This window comes from Gekko japonicus, unplaced genomic scaffold (assembly GCF_001447785.1).
Source record: "Gekko japonicus isolate JY-2015 unplaced genomic scaffold, Gekko_japonicus_V1.1 scaffold1201, whole genome shotgun sequence".
NCBI lineage: Eukaryota > Metazoa > Chordata > Lepidosauria > Squamata > Gekkonidae > Gekko > Gekko japonicus.
The window spans coordinates 290801-318516 of record NW_015172039.1 but is presented as its reverse complement, the minus strand read 5'-3'; the positions used below and the strand labels follow the sequence as shown (position 1 = coordinate 318516).

The following is a 27716-nucleotide window of genomic DNA, read 5'->3' as shown; positions in this document are numbered from 1 at the left end:
CTCAACCACTCTGACAGTTAGGAAGTTTCTCCTGATATTCTCCTGATATTTAGCCGGTATCGATTCCCTTGTAATTTCCACCCATTAGATCTAGTCTTGCAATCCGGAGCAAGAGAGAATAGATCTGCTCCATCTTCTACATGACAGCCCTTCAGATACTTGAAGACTGCAATCCTGTTCCCTCTAAGCCTTCTCTTTCCCGGGCTAAACATGCCCAACTCTTTCAGCCTGTCCTCGTAAGACTTGGATTCCAACCCTCTCACCCTCTTCTGGACACGCTCGAGCTTGTCAACATCCTTCCTAAAATGTGGTGCCCAAAACTGGACACAGGACTCCAGGTCAGGCCTGACCATAGCAGAATAGAGCGGAACGACCACCTCCCGTGATCTGGACACAATGCTCCTGTTAATGCATCCTAAGACTGCATTAGCTTTCTTTGCAGTCACATCGCACTGCAGGCTCATGTTTTACTGATTACCCAAATAGTTGCTTCGGCCTTCTTCATGATATACCCATAACGATAAGGTGCCCTACAAAATGGTGGAAAGGCCATTTATGTATTTATTTTGTCTCAAAGGCAGAAGGCGTCCCCTGGGCCATGTAGCCCAACCCCCTGCCAATGCAGGAACGACAGCTACAGCATCCATGACAAGCAAGTATCCGATGAGGAGGAATCCACCACTTAACAAGGGAATATGCTACGGTGTCATGTGACTCTCAGCACGAGGGGAGCTTCTGTCACTTCCTGTGATGTCCCTTTGGGAGCAGCTGGCCCCCCGGTTGGAGCCCAAACAAGCCCTGGAAAGCTGCTGCGCGACACGGGAGTCAAGCCAACTGCTGGATTTTTCTCTTGTCCTAGTCTGCAAGACCAGTGAGACAAGACCCGCCAAAGTCCTGGAGGCACCCGGAGAGGTCCCCTCGGGCAGGGGAGGAATCTGTCTTCTTCAGTCTTGCCCAGTTGGTCTCCAGAGCAGCTCCCGAGGGGGCAACCGGCCTGTTTCGGCTGATGCTTGGAGCTCCTTGGCCAGGCCACCAGGTACCCTCGACACCAGGCTCTGGCTCCTCGCGTGTTCTTCTCGCCTGTCCTGTGGCCCCTTCTGACAGCTCTCTGCCCAGCCGGTTGTCTGCTCGGAAATCTGCCCAGTTCTGTTTGTGCACCTGCACCTCTGGACTCGCGGACCCTGCTCAAACTCATCTCCCCCAGAGGTGTGAAGGCCCAGAAAAAAAGGAAGAAAAGAAAAAACAGGACAATTGGCCAAAACAGATTCCCCCCCCCTGAAAATCCCCCCCTTTCCAATGGAGAAGCTGAAAATTCTGGGGAGCAATTAAAAAAGAAAAAGATTCTTATGAAACATCTTCTCTTTTTGGATGAGCGAAATGCTTACGAAGACGAGGCTGAACGCACTCAGAACGCGCCGCCCGAAGAGTCGCACGGCAAGGCAGCCCACAGCATTAGCTAATGATAATTCCTGTGTACACCGCAGACATCGACAGCGTATTTTCAAAGATACCGCTAACATGACTAATTTGTGCATAATAATATGCTATAATGCATATGATGGCATTACACACCATTGAAGAGCTCATTGTTTTTCGCATTACACAGCTTAACACGATATGCAAATATCCTGCTAGCACTCTGACTTCTAAGAGACCTTTTTTCTGTCCAATTTTTTTAAAAGTTGCGCTTTCCGTTTTCAAACTCCCCCCCCCGCAGGTCCACAAACCAGGACGGTGTTTTCTTTGCTCCCTGCTCTCCCCCCCCCCATGGAGGGCCCCGAAGAGCCACAAGGTGCCCTTTGTTGGGGAGGCTGCAGCATAACTCAGCTTTATTTTCCCGAGACTGAACACCTGAACACAGGAAATGGCCTTCTACTGGAGCCGGCACTGGTCCATCAGGCTCAGGATTGCCCACTCAGACAGGCAGCGGCTCTCCAGGGTCTCAGGCAGAGGTCCTTTCTTAAACTGAACCTGGGGCCTTCTGCATGCCCAGCCGATGCTCTGCCACCGAGCCACAGGTTCTCCCAGACAGCATAAGGCACAGACACATGAAGCTGCCTTTGACTGAGTCAGACCTTTGGTCCATCGAGGTCAGTCTTGTCCACTCAGACTGGCAGCGGCTCTCCAGGGTCTCAGGCAAAGAGGTCTTTCCCATCACCTACTTACTACCTGGTTTAACTGGAGATGCCGGAGATTGAACCTGGGACCTTCTGCATGCCAAGCAGAGGCTCTTCCACTGAGCCACGGCCCCTCTTGACAGCTCTCCAGGGTCTCAGGCGGAGGTCTTTCCCATCACCTCCTGCCTGGTCCTTTCTAACTGGAGATGCTGCCAGGGATTGAACCTGGAACCTTCTGCATGCCAAGCAGAAGCTCCGCCGCTGAGGTCTTTCCCATCACCTACTTACAACCTGGTTTAACTGGAGATGGCAGGAATTGAACCCGGGACCTTCTCCATGCTAAGCAAAGGCTCTGCCACTGAGCCTGATTGTCGATGCTTTAAAACTGCTTCTTTGGCCTTTGAGCTTGGAAGACACGGTCAGCTTTTCTATGGAAAACAGAGACTGTAAAGACTTCCCCCCCCCCCCCACACACACACACGCCAACACTGGAATAATGCCCCCGCCCCCGTCAGAAGGCATCTGGGACCAAACTCTGTCCACACGACCACCTCCTCCCGGCTCTCTGCTTCTGGCCTCTCAGTGAAAACGGGGGGCCCACCTGAAGACCCCCCCCTCCGATCCCATACGCTGGAACCTGTTTTATTTTTATTGCACTTTGGTGCCTTCATTGCTTTAATCTTGTTGTAGTTTATTGCACTGGTGTGCCTATGTAAGCTGCCCTGAGCCCGCGTGCGGGGAGGGCGGGGTATAAATGAAATAAAATAAATAAATAAATAAGGGGGCATGTGTGCCTGGAGAGGGCGGTGGGGGTGGCACCACCCCCTTGCAGCAGAAAGAGTCCCGTGCTGCTCCCGCCCCCCCCCCAGGAGTGAGGCCTCAAGTGCTGCTCAGGCGCTGCCCTTTAAACGGCCGCTTCTTCTTGAGAGCCCTCCGGCCAGGTCATTAAGCGGTTGATCTCTCCACTCCAGCAAAATGAAAGCAGTCGCGGAAGACACTCCTGACCGACCATCGGTTTCAGCAGGCAGGCCCAGTTAATGGGACCCCCCCCTTCCATTTGTTTCCACGGAGAGCAGAGACAAACCCTCCAGAGCAGCGGTTTGGGGGTCGAACGACCCTTCCACAGGGGTCGCCTAAGGCCATCAGAAAACACACATTTTTGATGGTCTTATGATAGCAACGAAAATAATTTTATGGTCGGGGGTCACCACAACATGAGGAACTGTATTAAAGGGTCGCGGCAGTATGAAGGCTGAGAACCACTGCTCCAGAGAATCATAGAGTTGGCAGGGACCTCCAGGGTTCATCTAGTCCAACCCCCTGCACAAGGCAGGAAGTTTACAAATACCTCCCCCTCCCCCCCGGGACCCCTGCTCCATGCCCAGAAGAGGGCAAAAAACACCCTCTGGGATCCCAGGCCAAACTGCCCTGGAGAAAACTTACTTCCTGACCCCAAAGTGGCGATCGGCATTTCCCTGGGGTATGTAAGAAAGGGCCACGAGAACTAAGCGCTGAGGCAACCCTTCCTGCCCTCCCGTGATCTGCCCAAGTTCACAGAATCCACATTGCTGTCAGATGGCCACCTAACCTCAGTCTGAAAACGTCCCAAGAAGGAGAGCCCACCACCTCCCGAGGAAGCCTGTTCCACTGAGTGAGGAACCGTTCTGACTGTCAGGATGTTTAGCTAAAAACTCTTCTGATTTAATTTCAACCTGCTGGTTCTGGTCTGACATTCTGGGGCAACAGAAAACAACTCTGCACCATCCTCTGACAGCCCTTCAAGGACTTGAAGATGGTGATCATATCACCTCTCAGTCGTCTCCTCTCCAGGCTAAACAGACCCAGCTCCTTCAACCTCTCCTCCTAGGACTTGGTCTCCAGACCCCTCACCATCTTCGTTGCCCTCCTCTGGATACCTTCCAGCTTGTCTGTATCCTTCTTAAATCCTGGTGCCCAAAACTGAACACAATACTCTAAGTGAGGTCTAACCAGAGCAGAGTAAAAGGATACCATCACTTTGCGTGATCTGGACACCATACTTCTGTTGATACAGCCCCAAATTGCATTTGCCTTTTTAGCAGCCGCATCACACTGCTGACTCATGTTCCGTGTATGGCCTGCTAAGACCCCTAGTTCCTTTCTGCACCTTCTACTGCCAAGACGAGTCTCCCCCATCGTATAATTATGCATTTGATTTTTCCTACCTAAATGCATAGAACTTCACATTTATCTCCACTGAAATTCATTCTATCCAATGAAGGCCCCTCCCTCCCCGCTCCCAGATTTTTGGGGCTCAAGGAGATGCAGCCCCCCCCCACCGCCGCCACCCAAGGCACTGCCGCCACCAGTGTTCCCTCTAAGCTGAGTTAGTGTGAGCTAGCTCAGTTTTTTAGCCCCCAGCTCACACATTTTACTCTTAGCTCAGGAAGGATGGCTCCAGAGCAAACTGATTTATGCAGGAGCCAAATCGCCCACTCACAGCTTTAATGCCGGTAGTCCACAAAGTGCAATTTTTGCTCACAGGACTCCATAGCTTAGAGGGCCTTCTAAACCCTGGCCTCCTCCCACCAGGACAAGAAACGCCTCTGCTTCATCGGCACCCGCAACTCTGACATTCTTCCACACGGTGGCATCGCAACAGGCCACAGGGTAACGGCAAGAGGCAGGGCACTGACCACACCAGACCCACCCAGCTCCCTCTTCCTGACCTTCCTTCAACAGGGACCCTTGCCCAACCAACAAGCAGGAAGTAGAGACTCGCGGCTGTGCCACGCCAACGAAACTGGCCTTCCTCAGGACTGCACGCGCCCAGGAGCTGTGGGACACCGAGGCCACTCTGTGGGGGACTCTTTCCAGCACAGGCCAGTTCAGAGGCCCCCTCCCCACAAAAACTCTGCTTTGCTCTCGCTCGCTCCCCCCCCCCAAGGCCAGCCCCACCCCACCCCACCCCTCTAGCCGCCAAGGTGCCCGAAGCAGAAGTCTTTCTTCCCCACCCGTGAGGCCACCCTTTCCTGCCCAGTGACCCTGATACCCCCCCTCCCCAGACGTCCTGTGGGGGTGCTCCAGCCAGCGCACTGGGGGGGGGTGCTTCCACTGCCTGACCGCTTCTCCCGCCAGGCTGCCCACACACCCTCCCCCAGGCGACCCACCCCTCGCAACATGGCACAACGCAAACACCAGCACACCTCTGCACACCGTCGCCTGCCTCCTCCTTGCTTCTGTGGCCTTCTAAACCCTGGCCTCCTCCCACCAGGACAAGAAACGCCTCTGCTTCATCGGCACCCGCAACTCTGACATTCTTCCACACGGTGGCATCGCAACAGGCCACAGGGTAACGGCGAGAGGCAGGGCACTGACCTGTGAGAGGTGAAGTTGTCATAGGAGCCCACAGTGTAGTGTCGGAAGAGGCGCTTCGTCCGGTCTTCTCGGGTTTCTGTAAGGAAAGAGCAGAGGGGACTCAGAGGCCTGGGGGGAGAGGACGGGCCCACCACCCGTCTGTGCATAGGGTCCTACGAAGCCCCCCCCCGCCATCACTCTGGACATTATTAACGGGAACCCACCCAGAGAGGGCTGAGCACCCTTCCTGATTCCACAGCCGCTCAGAGGTGGTGAGATGGGGGGGGGGGTGGCTGAGTGGAATGCGGTAGAGGAGTCCTGCCGAAAGGGTTGTGACCAGTGTTCCCTCTAAGCTGAGTTTGTGTGAGCTAGCTCACAGTTTCTTAGCCTCCGGATCACAGTTTTATCGCCTCCGGAGCACAGATTTTTGTCTTGGCTCAGGAAGGATGGGGCTCCAGAGCAAACTGATTTATGCAGCAGCCGAATGGCTCGCTCACAACTTTAATGCCAGTAGCCCACAAAGTAGAATTTTTGCTCACGAGACTCCACAGCTTAGAGGGAGCACTGGTTGTGGCCACTGTTCCCTCTAAGTTGAGTTAGTGTAAGCTTCTGGCTCACGCATTTTTGCCTTCGCTCAGGAAGGATGGGGCTCCAGAGCAAACCGATTTATGCAGCAGCCGAATCGCTCGCTCACAACTTTAATGCCGGTAGATCACTAAGTAGAATTTTTGCTCACAAGGCTCCACAGCTCAGAGGGAACATTGGTTGTGACGGCTTCGCCAGGCACCCGAACCTCAACTGCTTTGCTGCTGCGGCTCAGCTGTTCGTGACTGTGCCGCTGGGAACGCCCCACATGCGGTTAGGGTTAGGTGCCATGAGGACATGGGAATGGGGCACGTGACAATGCAGTTCTGAGGTCAAAGGAGCTGGGTTGTATCCCACTCAGTGCACACCTCCTCGCCTGAACGTATTTGTGCAAAAAGGCCCCTTCAACAAGTCCCGGCATGTTACCCCACTGGGATCCCCCAGGCCTGGAGCACGGCTAGTGCTGGTTCCCTGGGGAGGGCGGTGCTGCTGGGCTGGAGCTTCCATGGGGAGTGGAGAGGGAGGCTCCCTCCGCCCCAGAAGGGAGCAGGAGCAGATCCCAGTCCCCAGGAAGCCTGCTCGGGCCTGCGGGCTTTGCACACGGGGGGGGGGGGCAGCCTGCCAGTGGGAAACGGAGACCAACCACAGGGGGGGGGCACGCAATGGGCTCTGGGAGTGGGGACCTTCTGCACTCTCCCAGGGCCTCCTGTTCCCGTTGTCCTGGAACTGAGAGAGAGCAAACCCCTCTCAATCCCCCTCTCCGGCAGGTGGGCTATGGAGGGGGATGCCAATCTTCATGGGCAAGGAGGGGGCAGGGAGGGAAAACAGAAGAGGCCGAACTGGCTCTGGTGGGGGGACGGGACGTGTTCCTTCCAAAGCGGCAGCGGTCTCCCGGAGGCTCCCGGTCTCACCAGTTTCTAAATCCCACCAGCTCTTGACATTTCAGTCCACATCCCCTGCAACGTAAGAAGCAGCCTCCCCTCCAAAACGAGCCACCATGCGGCTTCTGAAAGAAGGGCGATCCAGAAGGCACGGGGCTGACATCGGCCGGGCCAGAGCCTGCGAGCGCCGTGTCTCCTCGTCGCCAGCAGGTGGGGCGCTTTCCCCACTCTGGAGGGGAGGATGCCTTGGGAGGGTCCCGCCTGTTCTCCTCCGGGAAGCGCAGCTGTAACAAGCGGCGGGCGGCCGGGAGGGCGAGTGTGGCTGCCCTTCAGCTGGCTCAAGCCAGCCTCAGGAGCCCTTCTGCCGGGTTTGGGAGGCTCCAAGAGACACCGCGGGGCAGCGGCACCTCTCTCTGCAAGGAGCAGCATTTTGGAGGAAACTAGCTCTGCTCCTGCCTGTTTCCCTGCTGGTGCCCCCCAGAGCCGAAGAGGAGACATAGACCCACAGCCCTCTTCTCTGCACATGGATGGAAGGAGGATGCGGAAGGCTTTCTGGGCAGAAGGAACACCCTCCACCCGGCCTGTCGGCTATGCCCCTCAGAAGTATCTCAGGGAAAAGAGATCCTTTTGACACACACCCCCCTGCAGAAAATAAGCGGCGATACATGGATCCACAGCCGTGGAAGCCCACCAGTCCAAAAGACACCCACCTCTTCCACCATGCACGGTGAGACCCCCTTTGAAAAGGGACACAGACTAGCAGAACCATCACTGGGGGTGGGGAATCGCCCAGGCACACACACAACACAAACCCCCTCAGTGCTCCCCGACACCCACACAGATCCTGGCCATACAACACCCTGCCCCCCCCCCGAGTGCAATTCACAGGCAGATGTGGCAATCCAGCCCCCCCAAAAGGGCAGTCCAAAAGGGCTACAGGAGCGGGTGCATCGCAAAACCCGCTGGTGAGCAGTCTGGACTCCCAGGGGTGACAAGTGGGGACACGGGAGGAGGCAGGCGAGGAGGTTCCCAAACAAAGAGTGAGCGGAGCAGGCCGCACGGCATCCGACGCACTACGGCGGTGGCTGTTCTCGGAGTGCGATCCGGCCAACGTGCCCTCAGAAAGTGTCGTGCAGGGTGGGAGTGCCCCCAGGGAAGTGGCCACCTGGCAGATCCTGGTGACGGCCCATCCCAGGGAAGGGGTGCAGGACAGACAGGGGCGTGAAGAGTGGCGTGAAGAGAGTGGCGTGAAGAGAAAGCAAAAGGCCCCCGGGCACAAGCACGTGGCCTCTCCAGCCTCTGGCATGGCTGCTCTGGCCCTGGCCTCACCGCTGTGCCCGTGAAGCCAAGAAACCGGGTTACCTCGTCCCGAGAAGGACTTCCCAGCAGGGAGAGCAGTGGCGGCGGCAGCGGTGGCAGCCAAGGTCTCAGTGGGACTCCGCCTGCTGCCCCGCTTGGCTGGTCTTCGGCCATGCCTGGCCGCTGCGGCTCTGGGGGAAGCCGACTCTGGAGAGCCAAGGAATTAACAACACACTTACTGGCAAAAGAGAGCCAGTTTGGTGTGAGAGCCAGTTTGGTGCCGTGGTTAAGTGCGCGGACTCTCATCTGGGAGAACCGGGTTTGATTCCCCACTCCTTCTCCACTTGCACCTGGCTGGATGACCTTGGGCAGGCCATAGTTCTGATGAGAGCTGTCCTTGAAAAAGAGCAGTTTGTGCCAGAGCTCTCTCAGCCCCACCTGCCTCACAGGGTGTCTGTTGTGGGGAGGGGAAAGGAAAGGAGTCTGTAAGCCGCTCTGAGACTCCCTTGGGTAGTGAAGGGCGGGGTAGAAATCCAATCTCCTCTTCTTCTTCAAAAGGGGGCTTCGCGTCTGGGATGGGAGAGACTGCGGCTCAGGATTGTGTCACTCGGTCTTCCAAATCGAAGGCCTCTCCCAAACCAAAAGCTGCAGGAGTGGTGTGTGTGTGTGTGTGGGTAAACAATGGGAAGAAGAAGAAGAAGAAGAAGAAGAAGAAGAAGAAGAGGAGGAGGAGGAGGAGGAGATTGGATTTATACCCCATGGTCCTTCACTACCCAAAGGAGTATCAGAGCGGCTTACAGTCTCCTTTCCCCTTCCCCTCCCCACAACAGGCACCCTGTGAGGGAGGCGGGGCTCAGAGAGCTCTTTTGAAGACTGCTCTTGAGAGAACAGCTCTGAAAGAACTTATGATGGACCCAAGGTCACACCAGCAGCTGTATGTGGAGGAGTGGGGAATCAGACCTGTTTCCCCCAGATGAGAGTCTGTGCTCCTCACCACGACACGAAACTGGGAGAAGAGCCCATGAATCTATTCCAATGTAACTTAAATCAGTGAAGTCTAGGGCTACACAGGGGTCCGGAGAGGTTAAATTTTCACCGCAAAAGTTTATTTTATGCCACTTTCTCACTGGATCGAGGTCCACAAGGCGGCGAATGTGAAAACAGCAAAATATCTAAACGGTCTAAAATGCTGTTAAAATGATAGATTTTGAGGAGCATGACCATTTTTGTGAAAAGCCCTATTTTCTCACCTCCCCCTGCATCCAAGGAGCTCCGAGTGGCTGCCAGAGCCCTCCCCTCCATCGTGCCCTCACGACCTGCTGCCCTGCGAGGCGGGCTGGGTGGAGAATGTGCGGCTGGCTGGCCCACACTGCGGCGCCCGGGGCAAGATGTCAGGGGCGCTCCTTGTTACAAGCAGCGGCTAGAAAGGTTCTCTGATGGCTGCCACCATTCTGCTATGGATCTCCTTGGGAGGGCAAGTCCCCCCCCCAAAAAAAAATCCCGTTAGCCAATCCAGAGGGTGACCTGGGAATTGCAGGCCCTGATAGCCACTCCAATACAGGCTTCCCTGGGGCCACTAGGCCTCCCCAGAACCTGTAGGCCGCACCACTATATAGGCCCAGGATCATGAGACATCTGCATACCTTTGTGTGGCTGCGTGTGCCACCCCAGAACACGGCCCTCTGGCCAACACGAAGGGACAGGCCTGTCGAAAGGGAATACGGCAGCGCATATCTGGGGGCTAACCCAACCTCTTACCCACACAGTCCCAGTGTTCCCTCTAAGTGAGTTAGTGTGAGCTAGCTCACAGTTTTTTAGCCTCCGGCTCACACATTTTTTGTCTTTGCTCAGGAAGGATGGCTCCAGAGCACACTCATTGATGCAGTAGCCAAATCTCTTGCTCACAACTTTCATGCCAGTAGCTCACAAAGGAGAATTTTTGCTCACAAGACTGCACAGCCTAGAGGGAACATTGGACTACCTGCATTTTTTTGAAAAAGGCTCCCGCCACCCCAGATTCTTATACAACAAATAAAAAGAAAACAAAGGCAGAGTACCGAAGAACCAACAGTCACTTCAAAATGTTAGAAAAGGAACTTGGGAAGATCCTCCAATCTCCCTAGAATCCCAGAATCATAGAGTTGGAAGTGACCTTAAGGGTCATCTAGTCCAACCCCCTGCACAATGCAGGAAATTCACAAATACCTTCCCCCCCACACTCCCAGTGACCCCTGTTCCATGCCCAGAAGATGACAAAAAACCTCCAGGATGCCCTGGCCAAACCAGCATGGAAGGTGTAGATAGGTGTAGGTGTAGATATTAATTACTGAGTAGATATAAATTACCTGCCTACCATTTTACTTCTCACCTTGACTCAGAGAGTACTCCATCTTCCTATGTTATACCTCTGCGGATGCCAGTCACAGCTGCTGGTGAAACGTCAGGTCCTACAATGCCAAGACCGCGGCCAGACAACCCAGAAAATCTACTATCACTAAGGAGTGACTCACAAAAGCTCATCCCCTGCCACTGGCTCTTTTCTCCTGCTGCAGACAGGCTAGCACGGCTACCCGTCTTGATCTAACTCCAGGACTGGTTTGGGGCTCGGGTTGGTCAAGAGGGCCACCACCACTACACTGCAAGGTCTGGCCCTCATTTCAGAAATGCCCCATTGTCCATCACGCAACTGGGAAGGACTACAGTCCTCAGGGCTTCAGGAATCACTCCTCTAAATACCCACAGAAAGCACCCCTTTCCACAGCGTGTTGCCCATTTCTGGTCCAAAGAAAGGCGTGCCCTTTGGCTCTGTCATGTGTGCTGGCCAGCCTTCTGTGACCCAGGAACACACTATATTAGGATGCAGTCTGTATCGAGAGCATCTGCAACATCCTTAGCTGACAAAGCCGGCTTGTCCAGAACATCTCCACAGCCGTGTGCATGGACTGGAGGTGCCCTTTCCCACTGAGGCAAGTGAGAGAGGGCACCCGCAGCTGCCAGCTGTGCAGATGGCCCGAAAATATCTACCGCAAGGCCAAATCAGAGCCCAGTGCTGCCAACCAAGCAGCCGCCAGTGCCCCGGGCACAGTCAGAGTTGTGCCAGAGTGGAGTCGGCTGCCTGGGGAGGTGTGGCGAGCGCCCCCTCCCTCCCCTGGCCATCTTCAAGCAGCGTCTGGACAGACACGTGTCGGGGGTGCTCGAGGGGCCAGGGGTGGCCAAACTGGCTTAACGTAAGAGCCACGTAGAATAAATGCCCGAGAGCCGCAAGACATGAACAAGTATTAGACACGTTTTCACTGGGAAATGTGCAAATTTGCTTCTTTATTAACATTAAACGAGACTGCCAGAAATAATAACAAAAGCGGTAAAAGCAGATATTGATAGTGATATCTAGTTGTCCAGTGATCTCTGCTTGTCCAATGACATTTAGATTCCCCCGCTGCCCTGCCGGGAGCCGCACAGTGACACACCTCAGGCCACGCAGGTCGCAAGGAGGAGGGATCAGAGGAACAGATCCTGGGTTGACCAAGGAGCCAACTGGAAGGGTGCGCCACACTGGCAAGGTGAACGTCTCTGTCAGAGTGGCTGAGCAGGGGAACCGTCTGCCTCGGGAGGGGGTGGGTGCTCCTCTGCTGGATGTTTTCAAGCGGAGGCTGGACGACCATCCTTCGGGGATGTTGTAGGGCTGCCTTTCGGCTCTGCTCCTGCAGAGTGCAGGGGGTTGGACTAGATGACCTGCTAGGTCCCTCCAGACTAACATTCTGTGATTCTATGACTGTGGCTCAGTGGCAGAGGCTCCGCTGGGCAGGCAGGCAGGCAGAAGGTCCCAGACTCAACCCCTGGCAGCACCTCTAAGGAAGGGCCGGGCAGGAGGGGATGAGAACGACCTCTGCCTGAGACAACCTGGAGAGCGGCCGCCAGTCTGACCTTGATGGACAGACGGTCTGACTCAGGACACGGCAGCTTCATGGGTAGGAGGTTCAGGCAAGGGCCAAGGACCCAGGTCCTGGGCCAATTCCCCCCCCCATTGCCTCCCCCTCCCTGCTTGGCCGGGTCCTACGTCCTCCTCCTCTGGAAATGTTCCTATCAATCTCACTCCTGATAAGAAAACAGAAACCCGTGATTTGGGGGGGGGGGAGAAAGTTGGATTTATGGGCTGTCCGCAGGCAGAAGGCTCATTCTCCTCCTGACTTCTAAATATAGCCCCCGCTGAGCCGCTGCTTAATGGAGCTGCCAAGCAGGCCCGCGGGACGGGGGCTGATGGATGGAGAGGACGGAGGAGGAGAGCAGGGGGGACAGGGAGGCCACTTGGCAGGAGGAAGACAGACAGACAGCGAGAGAGAGAGAAGGGGACGGAGGAGGAGGAGGAGAAGGAGGGCCTATATTTAGAGAAGACGCAGCCAGGTCACGTCAGGGGACAGGCAGATGGAGCCCGACACGGAGCCCGGCCAGAATGCACATCGCGTCTCAAATCAAGGCTATTCAAAGCCAACGATTCAGATAAAGATTTCCATCATCAGGAAAACAAGAGACGGAACTCAGCCGAGGCGAGCATCCCGTTCCATTTCCAGAAGAAGAGCGCACAAAGCGGGTTGCCATAGCAATTGAATAGTATCTGTTTCCCACTTGATAAAGCCTCAGTGCTGTGTGGAAAGGTCACCCCAAACTTCCGGTTCTGCACACCTTGGGCTCTGCAGAGTTATCTTTTCGGAGAGACACGATGATGCAGGGATTCCCATCTGGTGCCTTGCTCACCGGCAAGGAGACGGATCCAGACCACTTGCCTGAAGAAAAGCGCAAAGGCGGGCGGGCGGGCTGGATCGGGGGGGGGGCCTCTGTGGCCCGAACCTGCAAAAGCATCTTTCTCCGGTGGTAGCGGGACCCTCCTCCATCCTGCGTTCGTGGCTGCTGCAAGGGCAGAGGGATCTGCATCGGCCACGAGAGTTCCCCGAGCATTTCCCTTGGGCAGCTGCTGTTCCTCCCGCATTTCTTAAATCACCAGTTGCTACGGTGGTGTGGCAGCGAGAACGGCCCTGTGAAGGGCTGACGGAAGGGACCTTTGAAAAGGCACACCTGAAGTGTCTAAGCCAAGGCCTTATGAGAAGACGGGGGTCACTGGGAAAGACAATCATGCTGGGAGAAGGTTAAGGCAGCAGGGAAAGGAGAAAACCCAACAGGAGATGGACGGACGGACTCCATCAAAGAAGCCAAGAGCCCTCCGTCTGCAAGCCCTGGGCAAGGCTGTTGACAACAGGCTGTTTTTGGAGGTCACTGATTCATAGGGTTGCCAGAAGAAGGAGGAGGAAGAGGAGGGGGAGGGGGAGTCTGGATTTATACCCTGAAGTACTTTTTCACCCCAAGAGTGATTCACACATGGAATTCACTGCCACAGGAAGTGGTGGCGGCTACAAGCATGGACGGCTTAAAAAGGGAATTAGATAAGCATATGGAGCAGAGGTCCATCGGTGGCTGTTAGCCACAAGGTATAGATAGGGGCTCTGGAGAAAGGGATGCTCTGTCTTCTTGGTGCTTGGGGGGGGTCAACAGTGGGAGGGCTCCAAGTGCCCTGGCCCCATTGCTGGACCTCCTGATGGCACTGGTATTTCTGGCCAGTGTGTGATACAGAGTGTTGGACTGGATGGGCCTTTGGCCTGATCCAACATTGGCATCTCTTATGTTCTTATGCCCTTCACTTAGAGTCTCAGAAGTTACTTGACGGCACTGAATGAACACACACACACACGTCAGAATAACAGCTGACAACAACAACAACAAAAACGAACTAGATAAAATTTGGCTCTCATCCAACGATAAAATGATTCAGAAATTATATAAATTCTTGTTAGAAGATTATATGTTGGATGAGGTTGTTCGACCAAATATGATATCGTGGTTGAGAGATATAGACGACTGGTCTAGAATATGGAAAATTACTAAATATATGAGAGCTATTTCGTATAGAGAAAATGTGTTTAAAATACTCCATAGATGGTATTGGCCTCCAGAAAGGATAGCGAAATGATTCCCAAATTGTTCCAAAAATTGTTGGAAACGTAAAATCAATGTAGGTACATTTTTTCACATGTGGTGGTGATGTGTAAAAATGCAAAAATATTGGAAGGAAATTCAGAAAATAATAAGAGAAGTAGTAAATGTAGATCTACCACTTAAGCCTGAAATTTCCCAAAGGAATTTGATTATAATGAAACGTATGTGACAATTTATATTTTGACGTCTGCAAGAATTCTTTGGGCCAAAATCTGGAAATCGGATAAAACACCCCAAAGAGAAGAGATACTTTATAAATTAATGAATGTAGCAGAAATAGATAAGCTGAATGTGTTATTAAATGGGAAGGATGAAAAGGTTTTTAAGAAAAGATGGCCGGGACTCTATGTGTGGATAGAGAAAGAATGAGAAAACAGACTCTAATGAATATTTTTGTTTGTATATTTTTATTACCATTCTGTTAATGGTTTAAAAACTTATAAATAAAACATTAAAAAAAACCAAACAGCTGAAGGCAGCAGGAAAAAAGGAAGACCCAGCAGGAGATGGATGGACTCTATCAAGGAAGGCACAAAGGCCCTCACTTTCCAAGATCTGAATGAGGCTGTATGCAATAGGACATTTTGGAGGCCATTCATTCATAACGGTCACCATAAGTCAGAAGCCACACACACACACACACACTCATGTCTTCCTGCCCAGATGTTGTTCTAATGTAGCCTGGCCTGTGTTCTTTCAGGAAACACCACCGTAGACCAGGTTTGAGAAAGCACATGCCGAGGACTGGGGCAAAGCCGTCAAGTGGTTGATCAGAGGACAACGTGTGGATGTTTCCAAAAAGAACCCTCCAATTTGCCACCGGTGCAGCGAAAAGCATCCATGTGGAAGCCCCCTCCAGGAGACGGAAAGTCAGTGTTGCCTTCCTCCTTTCGCTTTCTGAGCACAGTTCAGTAGCTTGGCAAGAGCCTAGAGTTGTCTTTATTCCCCCAGAGGCCACAGTGAGGAAGCTGTCTGCGCCCAGCACACTCTTGGCAGGTTACAGACGGGTGCACACAAAGGCATCCACTTCCCTGGCACTTGGAGGGTCACCTGCTTCCCTCTTGATACACAGAGCTCCCAAAGGAGCCCCTATATAAATCAACGGTGCGATCTCATTTGGAATACTGTGTGCAGTTCTGGGCACCACACCTTAAAAAGGATATTATAGCTTTGGGGAAAGTGCAGAACAGGGCAACTCGAATGATAAAGGGGCTGGAACACTTTCCCTATGAGGAAAGGTTAAGGCGCTTAGGGCTCTTTAGCTTGGAGAAACGACGACTGAGGGGTGACACGATCGAGGTTTATAAGATTATGCGTGGGATAGAGCAAGCAGAGAAAGAGGTACTTTTCTCCCTTTCTCACAATACAAGAACTCGTGGGCACTCCATGAAATTGCTGAGCGGTCCGGTTAGAACGGATAAGAGGAAGTACTTCTTCACCCAAAGAGTGATGAACACTTGGAATTCACTGCCACTGGAGGTGGTGGCGGCTACAAGCGTGGACGGCTTCAAGAGGGAATTAGATCAGCATATGGAGCAGAGGTCCATCAGTGGCTATTAGCCACAAGGTATAGATAGGGGCTCTGGGGCAAGGGATGCTCTGTCTTCTTGGTGCTTGGGGGGGGGTCAACAGTGGGGGGGGTCAACAGTGGGAGGGCGTCTAATGTCCTGGCCCCACTGGTGGACCTCCTGTTGGCACCTGGTATTTCTGGCCACTGTGTGACACAGAGTGTTGGGCTGGATGGGCCTTTGGCCTGATCCAACATTGGCGTCTCTTATGTTGTTAAGGACACCTGTGAGCTCCACGGCCTTTGTGACACCATGAGCACTTTTGCCCCCATGGATACGTTCACCCAGTTCTGCACTCTCATCTTTAAGATGCAGGTTCAGGGATGTGAGGTTCAGAACTGACACTCAGAGAACATTCCCCTTCCCAAAGTCCCATCCTGTCTCTCTTCCTTCATGCACTTTTACACGACAAATCCAAACCAGTCTCCCTGACGAAGGGAGCTGTGATGCTCAAACGTTCATACCCCGGAAATCTTGCTCGTCTCTAAGGTGCTCCTGGATTTGCATCTGGCTCAACCAGTATGGCTACCCTCTGATATCCGTCCCAACAGATACAGATGTCGGGGAGCGTGTGGGGAATAGGCATTTTCGGAAGGGAGCAGATACTTCAGAAGAATGAAGAGCACTCATAAAACTTCCATCAGGAGAGTCTCTACCATGACTGGCTTCAAAATAAAGCACAGATAAGCCAAAAGATGGTGAAATTAAAAGACGCCTGCTCCTTGGGAGGAAAGCGATGGCGAACCTAAACAGCGTAATAAAAAGTAGAGACATCACCCTGCCAACAAATGTCCGCATGGTCAAAGCAATGGTATTCCCAGTAGTCATGTATGGCTGTGAGAGTTGGACTATAAGGAAGGCCGAGCGCTGAAGAATAGATTCTTTCCAATTATGGTGCTGGAGAAGACTCTTGAGAGTCCCTTGGACCGCAAGGAGAACAAATCAGTCAATCCTAAAGGAAATCAACCCTGACTGTTCCCTGGAAGGCCAGATCCTGAAGCTCAAATACTTTGGCCGCCAAATGAGAAGGGAGCCCTCACTGGAGAAGAAGGCCCTGATGCTGGGGAAGACTGAAGGTCAAAGAAGAAGGGGACGGCAAAGGAGGAGATGGTGAGACAGTGTCATCGATGCAACGAACATGAAATGAAGCAAACTCTGGAGGACGGCGGAAGACAGGAGGGCCTGGCGTGATCTGGTCCATGGGGTCACGAAGAGTCGGACTTGACTGTGACTGAACAACAACCAAAAAGCTAAAAGACTGACCAGGAATCCCCCTCTGCATGTCATTCAAGCATTAATTCAAGGTGATGTGGAGTACCCCTTCCCTCAGTATCCTGCGCCCTCAAACTAAAAAGAACTTTGAAGAAATATGGAACGCCTTCTCCCATTACGGGGAGGCATTTGGCTATCAAGGTGAAAAGGCGCATGGGTGTGTGTGGGGGGAGTTATTTTGATTTACGATATTTTATTCTATCCTTAGAAACCCAGAACATCACAATCTGAGCATCTGGGACAGGACAGAATCACAGCTCAGATATATAAATAGCCAAGTTTTTTTTGTCCTGGAAAGGACACAGAGCCTCTTGTCAGTCATTTGGGAAACAAAAACAGAACCGGGAGCTCTGGAGCGCTAATGACCTTCCACACATAACGAACTGGAGAAAGCACTTTTCCACAGGAGAAGTGCTTAATGCAAACAATTAGGAAGAAGAATACTTAAAACCTCTCCTTAAAACCAACGGCTTTTTGAAAACAAGCCCTGCTAAGCAAGCTCTTTAAAACCCTTTGATTTAATGCAAATCTTCGGGAAGAGAACATTAAGGATTTCACGCTCAAGCACCACAGAGTGCCCCCCCCTTACTCTAAGCCTTCGCTCTGCCCCTGGGGCATACTCATGTGTGGGGGGCTCTGTTCTTCCTTTCTCTGCCTGCACAACAGCCGATCACCCCATTGGTTCAGCTGCTCAGATTCAGGCCGCCAGAATGCGGTCACGATCCAGCCCTAGTTTCGCTGCCACAATACCCGTGTCAATGCCAGGCAAGGAGTGAGAAGCCGGCAAACTCATGAGAATCATAGAATGTTAGAGTTGGAAGGAATCTTGGAGGTCATCTAGTCCAACCTCCTGCACTCTGGAGGAGCGTAGCCTAGAGATAGCCCTACATGCCTACAACATACCCGAAAAAATCCAGAAGCTGGAGGGGAGGTGCCCGTGCCCACCCCGACTTGGAATTTGCTATGGCAAAGCAGAGAGCTGGTGTCAGGAGGCCCTGAGGCTCAGCCACAGGAGGGCTCCACATGTGGGGGATCTGGGGACCAAGCTTACTCCCACAAGTCACTCATCCTTTCTCATCTCTCATCTGGGCTGATGGGGCTGTGGCTCAGTGGAAGAGCCTCTGCTTGGCACGCAGAAGGTCCAGGGTTCAATCCCCAGCATCTCCAGCTAGAAAAGGACCAGGCAGTAGGTAGAAGAGATTGGATTTATACCCCGCCCTTCACTATCCAAAGGAGTCTCAGAGTGGCTTGCAATCTCCTTTCCCTTCCCCTCCCCACAACAGATACCCTGTGAGGTAGGTGGGGCTGAGAGAGCTCTCCCGAGGACTGCCCTTGAGAGAACAGCTCCGAGAGAACTTGTGACTGACCCAAGGTCATGCCAGCAGCTGCATGTGGAGGAGGAGTGGGGGATCAAACCCGTTCTCCCAGGTTAGAGTCTGCACTCCTAACCACTATGCCAAATTGGCTCTCAGTGATGGGAAAGACTTGAGAACCTGGGGAGCCGCTGCCCGTCTGAGTAGACAATTCTGACCTTGGTGGACCAGGGGTCTGACTCAGTAGAAGGCAGTTTCCTGTGATTATCTGCTTGCAAGGAGACCAGGCGGATTCATACAGGAGCAGATCATCGGGGTAACCTCCATGTCCAAAGGCAGTCAACATCTGAATTGCAGAGCTAGGCCACATCAGGAGAAGGCCTTGGCATCTGTGCCCTGGGTGGTGGCCTCGTGGGCCAACTGGCTTGGTTGCCCAGCGCATGATACGTGAAGCTGGAGGAGGTGGGCCCCCGGTCTGATCCCATGGGGCTCTTCTGATATTATTACAGCTACTTAACGAGAGATGTGACGCCAAAATCGGGGTGGGGGAGGGGAGCGAAAGGCCCGTGTTGTTGCCTGCTCTTCATTAGGACTAAAGAGATGTGGAACATACACAGAAGTGGAATATTTTAGACCACTCAAATGGGGCTTGGTGGAAAGCAGGAAGAACAGCTGAGAGACAAACCATGGAGAAGAAACGGACCACCTGTTATGGGCCAAGGTCAGGAGCCAAGAAGACAGTGCAAAGTCCAAAAAGCCAAGCTGGGGTCAGCAGCCAGGAACACAGAGCCAAGTCGAAAGCCAGGGGGTCCAAAGGTGCAAGAGCCGAGCCAGGGTGGATACTAGCAGCATGAAGCAGACTCGTTGCTTCCACGAAGAGTACTGCCCAGAGTGCGGAGTTAAATGCTGCTACCAATTAAGCCAGCTGCATGATCGGCCAGGCTCCTGTTAGAACTCTGGGCTGGCTGAGCGTCTCCCCTGTAGCCTGGCCTCTCTCCGCCTGCTTGCTAAGTTTTGTCGCAGCCACTCCCTTAAACTAGTCACACATGGGGGTGAGTTAGGAGTGCTTTCAGGGTGCAGTTCTTCCTTCTTATCTGAGCCAGGTGAGAAGACTGCTGTTGCAGGCACTTGCAAGCTATCCTCCTCTGCAGCTTCAGAGGGGCCAGCTGTGGTTTCTGCAGGCTCTGTCAGTTCATCCTCATCCACGCCCATGACACCACCACCCTGGGTAACCAGGAGAAAAGCAGCTGGCAAATGTTTAAAAGAAGCCTGCTAATAAGACGGTGATATATTTCTGTATTTTCCCTTAATGGCGGGTCAAGGAGCAGTTAGTGTGTACTGAAGGACAGGAAAGTGGGCTTTTGGCTGGAGATGGACGTTGGGTTTTTCTACAGAGTCAAAGGCAGCTTGAAAGATGAACCAGCGTTAGATTATTGGGGAGAAAAAAACCTGCCCCACCAGGGGCTGCTGCGTCACTGAGAGCTGGCGTGGTATGGTGGTTAAGAGCGGCGGACTCTAATCTGGAGAGCTGGGGTTCGATTCCCCTCTCCTCCTCCTCCACAGGAAGCTTGCTGGGTGACCTTGGGCCAGTCACAGTTCTCTCAGAGCTCTCTCAGTCCCACCCACCTCACAGGGTGTCTGTTCTGGGGAGTGGGAAGGAAGGTGATTGTAAGCTGCTTTGGGACTCCTCGCAGGCTTCCCAAGTACTTACCGTGATTCAGCGGGGTCACAGACGTCCTCGCAGGATCATTTCTGTGGGGACAACAGACGCGCCGCACCATGCCGTCGCCAGGAAGTGACGCCGGGCAATGCTCTGACAATGGGGCTGGAAACTCGATGGTACCATCGAGTTTTCAATCCTATTGCCAGAGGGTCGCCCAGCGTCACTTCCTGGCGACGGCATGGTGTGTTACAGGGAGGAATGGTCCGGCCGGGGAGCATGTTTCCCCCGCCGGATCACGGTAAGTACTTGGGAACTCAAAATCTTCGGGTCAAGAAAAGCCGACTCTTCTTCTGTCAAAGGACTTTTTCCGTTCTTCCAGTGCGAAAACTGGTGAACTTCAGAGAGCACTGAAAAAACCCCTCTTATACCACAGACATGTGCAACGTCTTCAGGAGTTTTTGTTTGTTTGTTTAAATGCAAATAAATTTGGCACTAATCAATATGCTATGATGTGTGTAATGACGATACATTATTGAAGGTTTCAATGGTTTCTGCATTATAAAGTTTAGCTTGATATCCAAGCATGACGGCAGTCTGGTGATGACTTTGTGAGAGCCAGTTTGGCGTAGTGGTTAAGTGAGCAGACTCGAATCTGGGAGAACCAGGTTAAATTCCCCACTCCTCCACTTGCACCTGGCTGGATGACCTTGGGCAAGCCACAGTTCTATCAGAGCTGTTCTTGAAAAAAGAGCAGTTTCTGTCAGAGCTCTCTCAGCCCCACCTCCCTCACAGGGTGTCTGTTGGGGGAGGGGAAGGGAAAGGAGTTTGTAAGCCGCTCTGAGACTCCTTTGGGTAGTGAAGGGCCATGGGGTATAAATCCAATCTCCTCCTCCTCCTCCTCCTCTTCTTCTAAATAATACACTTCCTTTTGTTTACAACAGAATGAGTTTTCTGCCTTTAGCTTATAACCCCCCCCTACCCTCTCAGATACCGAAAACTACAGATGCATGTCAGAGGATGGCGGAAGACAGGAGGGCCTGGCGGGATCTGGTCCATGGGGTCGTGGAGAGTCGGACTCGACTGTGCGACTGAACAACAAATGTGCTATGGTACATTCAGGCAGGTCGCCGTGTTGGTCTGAAGCAACAGAACAAAGTCGGAGTCCAGTCAGGCACCTTTAAGGCCAACAGAGTTTAATTCTGGATATCCGCTTCCGTGTGCACGCACTCAAACTCTGTTCATGTGCTACGGTAGTTCAGAGTGCAGTACTTTGCAACTCTCGCTCAAGTATGGGGCATAGTTGCTAATTTTTTTTTTAGAAAATGAAAATATTTATATCTAAATTCCACTGAAATGCCAAACAGTACAATTCCATATGATAACTCATGTACAAATAATGCATTTTTAAGATGTTCAATCAGCAGAAGACGTTTAGGTTTGATAGGAAAGTACTGCATCTATTTCAATTTCCTTCCGAATTTCCATTTTTTCCCCCTTCTCCTGGATCAAAATCAAAATTTTCTTTGGGGCTTCAAGATTTCTGGAAATTTTACATCTCTAGACACCAACCACAGCTTTGCCCGGGCTTCCTAGTCCTGCATTTCTATGCAGCGACCCAAGCAGAGCCCCAAACGCCCCACAGGTGCCCCCAGGATGGAGCCCACCAGGAGATCCAAGGAGCCCTGCCTGCGGAGCACCCCGAGTCTGCTAGAAGAAGAGGAAGGGGCACAAACCGCTTCCTGGCCAGTACAGTGTCCCAAGAATGTCCTTTTGCCCCTGAACAAACCCCCCACAAAGGGCCCATAGCTCTGAAGATGCCAGTAGCTCCTGGGAAGAAGACCATGCAAAGCACCACCACCCCCGTGACAGAGGCAAAAGGGGGCAAATGACCCCCCCACGCCACTCCCGAGGGCACAGAGTGTTTCGCCTCACCCGAATCTTTACCAACAGCCCAGACTCACAAGGATGGCAAAAGCTAACATTTAAATATGAAAATGTTAATGAGAATCAAGAGCTGCTTCAGAGCAATTAGCGAGATGACTGAAATCTACAATTGCACATGAAGACTTCGGCAATTAACATCCTTGATTGGGAGGGAGAGGGGGAGGCAGAAGAAGAATCATCAGGCAAGGAAGGAAGAAACAAATGTGGGGGGGGGAGGAGAAGTCTGTCCCCCAGCCCCTCTCTCCCTAACAAGGTCCTCCTCGGTGGGTTTTTACAGCCCCTTGCCCTTTATCACTGCCCCGCATTGCTCCCCCCCCCGACACCGAACGCTGCAACCTGCCAAGGTCTCCAGGTCTGCTCCAGCAAGCCACGGAGGGCTACCGTGGCCGCCACCTCCACAGTGCCTCCATCTGCCACTGCACACTGCAATGTCACCCCCCCCCCCGGGCCTTGGCTGACACCGTTCTCCCTTGCCTCCATCCCATCTGCCTCCTCCTTCTGCCCCTCGCTCGGTCCCTTCCCACATCCAAGCTCCTAGCCCTCACGGGACAAGCTCTGCCCGCTCCCGCCGCCCTCTGCCTCCCACTCCGGTCTGCCACGCTCTTCTCTACACCAGCCAGGGCCTCTCGCTGAATCACCAGCCCCCCTTCTAGAGCACCCCTGCCTTCTCCAGCAAATCCCTCCCTGAAGCAGGGGCCCCCACCCTTTTGGAGCCCCTTTGGAATCCCGGCATGGGGTGGGGTGGGGGGTGCAACCCTTCATTCATTCAGTTTATCTCCCGTCCTATGCCACAGGTGGGCTCAGGGCGGCTTACAGCATGACAGTCCATAAAACAATAAAAGCAGTAACACAGCGGGTGGCACGGTAGTCAATATCATCAATTCCCGTCCCTGATATCAGGAGAATAGAGATGCTCCGGTGCCCAATAACACTATTTGACAGCAGGCACTTCTTTAGTAGGTAAAATGGCTGTGGCGGGGGGCGGGGCTAGCCACAAAAATGTCGGGGCGGGGGAGACTGATGCATCTCCCTGAATCAAACGAGCTCCCAAGTGAGATCAGGGCCCTGCGGGATTTATTACAGGGCCTACGAGACGGAGCTCTTCCACCAGGCTTTCGGCTGAAGCAGCGGGCGTCCCCCTCCTTCCTTGGGTCGGCCCCTATTTTATAGCCTGGGTCTGAGATCCTAAACTGTACAGATTTCTGAGAATTTTATTCCCAGCCCTATCAGCCACTGAGACAACTGGCTTTTTATAAGAGTTGTATGTTTTATATGTCTTAACATGGTTCTAATTGTATTGTATTGATATTGTTGTACTATATTTATATTGTTGGAACCTGCCCTGAGCCCGTTAAGGGGAGAGAGGGATACAAATCCAAAAAACAAATAAATAAAAGCAATAGCACAGCGGGTGGCACAGTAGTCAATATAATCAAATCCCGTCCCTCATATCAGGTGACTCCGTGCCCGATAATACTATTTGACAGCAGGCACTTCCCCTGGAGAGTCCCTTGGACTGCAGGGAGATCAAATCAGTCAATCCTAAAAGAGATCAACCCTGACTGTTCCCTGGAAGGCCAGATAGTGAAACTGAAGCTCAAATACTTTGGCCACCCAATGAGAAGGGAGCACTCCCTGGAGAAGACCCTGATGCTGGGAAAGATTGAAGGTCAAAGAAGACGGGGACGGCAAAGGATGAGATAGTCGGACAGTGTCATCGATGCAACGAACATGAAATTGAGCCAACTTCAGAGGACGGCAGAAACAGGGGGGCCTGGCGTGATCTGGTCCATGGGGTCGCAAAGAGTCGGACTCGACTGTGCGACTGAACAACAACAACAACTTCCTTAGTAGGCAAAATGGCTGCAGCAGGGGGCGGGGCTAGGCACAAAAATGTCAGGGGGGGGGAGACTGATGCATCTCTCTGACAGCAATTCTACAACATTTCCCTTTTAACAGGATGCCTTTTAAAATAAACATGCCGTTTGAAACACTTTCTTGCATAGACACACAGTCTGCCTTCCGTCACTCACTGGAGAGCCTTGGGCTGGGGTGGCAAGCGGCTCCCAAAGCCACATTTTAAAGTATCTGCTCGGCCAATCAGAAGCCCTCCTGGGCAAAAGTCCCGCCTGGTCCCGGCCACTTCCTGAAAACATTTGGCAAAGCACCAGGAGACGCTTCAGCAGGCATCACGGTGCCCACAAAGGGCACCACGCTGGGCGCCCCTGCCCCGTAGCACCTCGCCAGCCCCTCCAGCACCACGCCAGCCTTTGCCTGCCCCACCTGTTCATGCAGAACACCTGGACCGACAGGCGCCTCTCCCGCTCCACACGACCCGCTTCACCTCCGGCTTCCATTCAGCACCGCCAAGGCAAACGTCACTGAATGGCTGCCGCTCCTTTGGCGACCGAGGGCGATGGCAGGCACACCAGAGGCCCCAAAGGACCAGGAGGGGCAATGCGGTCATGCCACAGCCAGCATGGTGGGAGGGGCTGGAGGGCTGGGCTCTTCCTGCCCAAGCAGGTGAGGCAGCCTTGCCCCAAGGTCACCCTCGAGCCTGCCGTTCCCACACAGACGGACAAGGAAGAAGGAGGAGGAGGAGATTGGATTTATACCCCGTCCTTCACTACCTGAAGGAATCTCAGAGCGGCTCACAAACTCCTTTCCCTTCCCCTCCCCACAACAGACACCCTGTGAGGCAGGTGGGGCCGAGAGAGCTCTTGACAGAAACTGCCCTTAAGAGAACAGCTCTGACAGAACTACAGCTTGCCCAAGGTCATCCAGCAGGTGCAAGTGGAGGAAGAAGAAGAAGAGGAGGAGATTGGATTTATACCCCGCCCTTCACTACCAAGGGAGTCTCAGAGCGGCTTACAATCTCCTTTCCCTTCCCCTCCCCACCACAAACACCCTGTGAGGTGGGTGGGGCTGAGAGAGCTCTTGACAGAAGCTGCTCTTGAGAGAACAGTTCTGACAGAACTACGGCTTGCCCAAGGTCATCCAGCAGGTGCAAGTGGAGGAGGAGTGGGGAATCAAACCCGGTTCTCCCAGGTTAGAGTCCACGCACTTCACCACGACACCCAACTGGCTCTCGGGAAGCCCCTCCTTTGCTCTCCAAATGCACGTCATGAGTGCTGATGAGGGTGAGCTCCCGGCTCCAGCAGAACCCACACCTGGCCCCGATGACGCGTCCGAGGCCCAGAGCTTGCCCAGGCCGCCCGCATCAGCAACAGCTGATGAGGAACAATCAGTAGCAGACAGCCCCCCTGACTCGCCTCCGTGGGTTGCGCGTTTGAGGAACCATCTCCGTCAGGACTTGATGTCCAGGCGTCCGGAGGCATGCCTTCGAGGCAGACGCTCACTCAGCCCTGAGTTTTAGCAGATGCTGGGCTGCTCAACAGCAAGCATTAATTAGCAGGAGCAGCCAGTGCTCCCTCTAAGCCGAGTGAGTGTGAGCCAGCTCACCGTTTTTTAGCCTCCGGCTCACACATTTGTGTCTTCGCTCAGGAAGGATGGCTCCAGAGCACACTAATTCATGCAGCGGCCAAATCGCTCACTCACAACTTTAATGCCCGTAGCTCAGAAAGGAGAACTTTTGCTCACAAGACTCCACAGCTTAGAGGGAACATTGGCAGCAGCTGAGGGGTATTTAGTTCCCCACTTGACGCTCGTTCCTTGATGTGACGACCCTCTGCAACCACCCCGCCCGTGTTTTCGGTCTCTACTTGTGTCCTGAACTCTTGGCTCCTCGACCTCGGCTCTGAACGACTCCGCTGTCGGTTTGTGTGTTTTGGACTCTTGTTATCGGCTCCCACTTTGGCTACCTCTCGGCTCTGACCTTGGACTGGACTTGGACTCTCTCTCTCTCTGCCTGCACCTCAACCCATGACAATGCATAGCTTCAGAGGGATGCTCGTGGGGGTCTGAACCTGCTGAGACTAAGAGGGAAAGACGTCTCCGGGGTGGGGGGGGGCACGATAGACAGTAGCTGAATGAAAAGTCTCCGCCCCAAGGGCTGCAAGTGGCTAGAAAAGCAAACTCCGTGTTAGGAAAGGGACCGAGGTCAGAAGGGCCGGTACTGAAATGCCCCCATATAGAGCTGCAGTGCGGCCTCATTTGGAATACCGCGAGCAGTTCTGGCCACCGTATCCACAAAGGACACTGCAGAGCTGGAAGAAAAGAAAAGGGGGGAGAAGAGAAAGGGGGGGGGGGGGGGGTTGGGAGCATTTTCCTTTGAGGAAAGGCTGAACAGCCTGAGACTTTTCAGTTTAGAAGGCCGGGGGTGGGGGGAGGCACGGTCGAGGTTTATAAAATGATGAGCCGGGTGGAGAGGGCAGACGGAGGTGCCTTTTCTCCCCCTCCTGAAATACTAGAGCTCGGGGCACTCCATGAACTGGGTGGGCAGCAGTTTGTGGTCATGGCCACAGGCACTGGTGGCTTGAACAGATTTTAGACAGATTCATGGGGGACGGACAGGTCCATCAGTGGCTACTAGCCATGGCGATGCAGGGGAACCTCCACCTTCAGAGGAACCGGTCGGCCCCTGTGTGAGACGGGATGCTGGATGAGATGGGCCCTCAGTGGTCTGACCCAGCAGGGCTCTCCTGAGGCTCTTAAATTCTTCTACCAGCTGGAAGCCGGGGACTGTGTTGGGTATTACAAGCTGAAAACACTTCAGTGTATCTGGGGTTAAATGTTTGTTTGTGTTGTCACAGGAAATCACATGTGTTTTATGTAGCCAATGTCAGTTTAGAACTACAAGCCCGGGAAAACCATCCCTGATCTAGGAGTTTCATTGGAAGCAAAGTGTCAAGGTGTTTTTGCATTTTATGGCTCCTCTTCCCATCTTTGTCTGGAGTTCTCAAGAAGAAGTAGAGAAGCCATTATTGCTCCTCTTCTAGTTTTGTCTTTGTAGTGTAAGGATGTAGCTATTTAGCTCTGTTGTTATTTTCATCCCAGTTACCCTTCCCCATGCTAGAATGTAGTAAAAACTTTCGATTTTAATCACACATGGACTCTCTGAGTCTGAATTATTTTACTCTGGCATTGCTAAGCTATTTTATCTCTGCTGAATTACAATTTTTAAAACCCAACAGACTGCCACAAGCCAGAGCACAGCCTAGGCTGAAGCCCCCACGGAACATGCCCAGGGGCGGGAGCGTCACACACCAGCAGCCGCCACATCTACCCCACGGAGCTTTGCCTTCCGTAGCAGAGCTGCTGGGAAGCTGCTCCCGCTTTGAGCGCTTATTCCGGAGAGGGACAGCGAAGGTGGCGATGACTGGCCACCCTCGCCCTGCAGCCAAGCGCGCGGGAAATATAGGGCGAGCTGGCAGCAGCGAGAAAAGAGGCGCTTCCCACACATCCCAGATGGTGGTGTGCGTGCCGGTGCCAATCGAGAAGGAGCCTGCCCGGCAGCCCGCAGCTGCAGGCATACGGAGCGCTGAGAGGGGGGCCGGGCCTGGCACGCCCCTCCGGCAATGGCTCGTGACAAGACAGGGAGGACGAGGAGACCCTGCCAGGGTGTGGGGGTGGGAAGAGAAGTCCTGCCCTTGTCTGCTCAGCTCCCGGAGGAAAGCTCTCCTCCTCCTCCACCAGGGGCAGGGGGCAACCGGAGACGGGGCTTTCTCAGTCGTCGTGCCTCGCCTGTGAGATGCCCTCCTGCTGGGGGGGGGGGGGCCCACCCGCCACCCCCC

At 53.4% G+C, this 27716-nt stretch overlaps 1 protein-coding gene across 1 annotated transcript in view; it reads right to left on the bottom strand.

The window, feature by feature from the left end:
* The window catches only part of SHANK3 (SH3 and multiple ankyrin repeat domains 3), a 368789-nt gene that overhangs the window by 115973 nt on the left and 225100 nt on the right, over positions 1 to 27716 (bottom strand). Inside the window, exon 16 of the mRNA XM_015420662.1 lies at positions 5413 to 5550. Within this exon, the coding sequence (XP_015276148.1) occupies positions 5413 to 5550 (138 nt within the window). The remainder of the gene's footprint in view (positions 1 to 5412; positions 5551 to 27716) is intronic.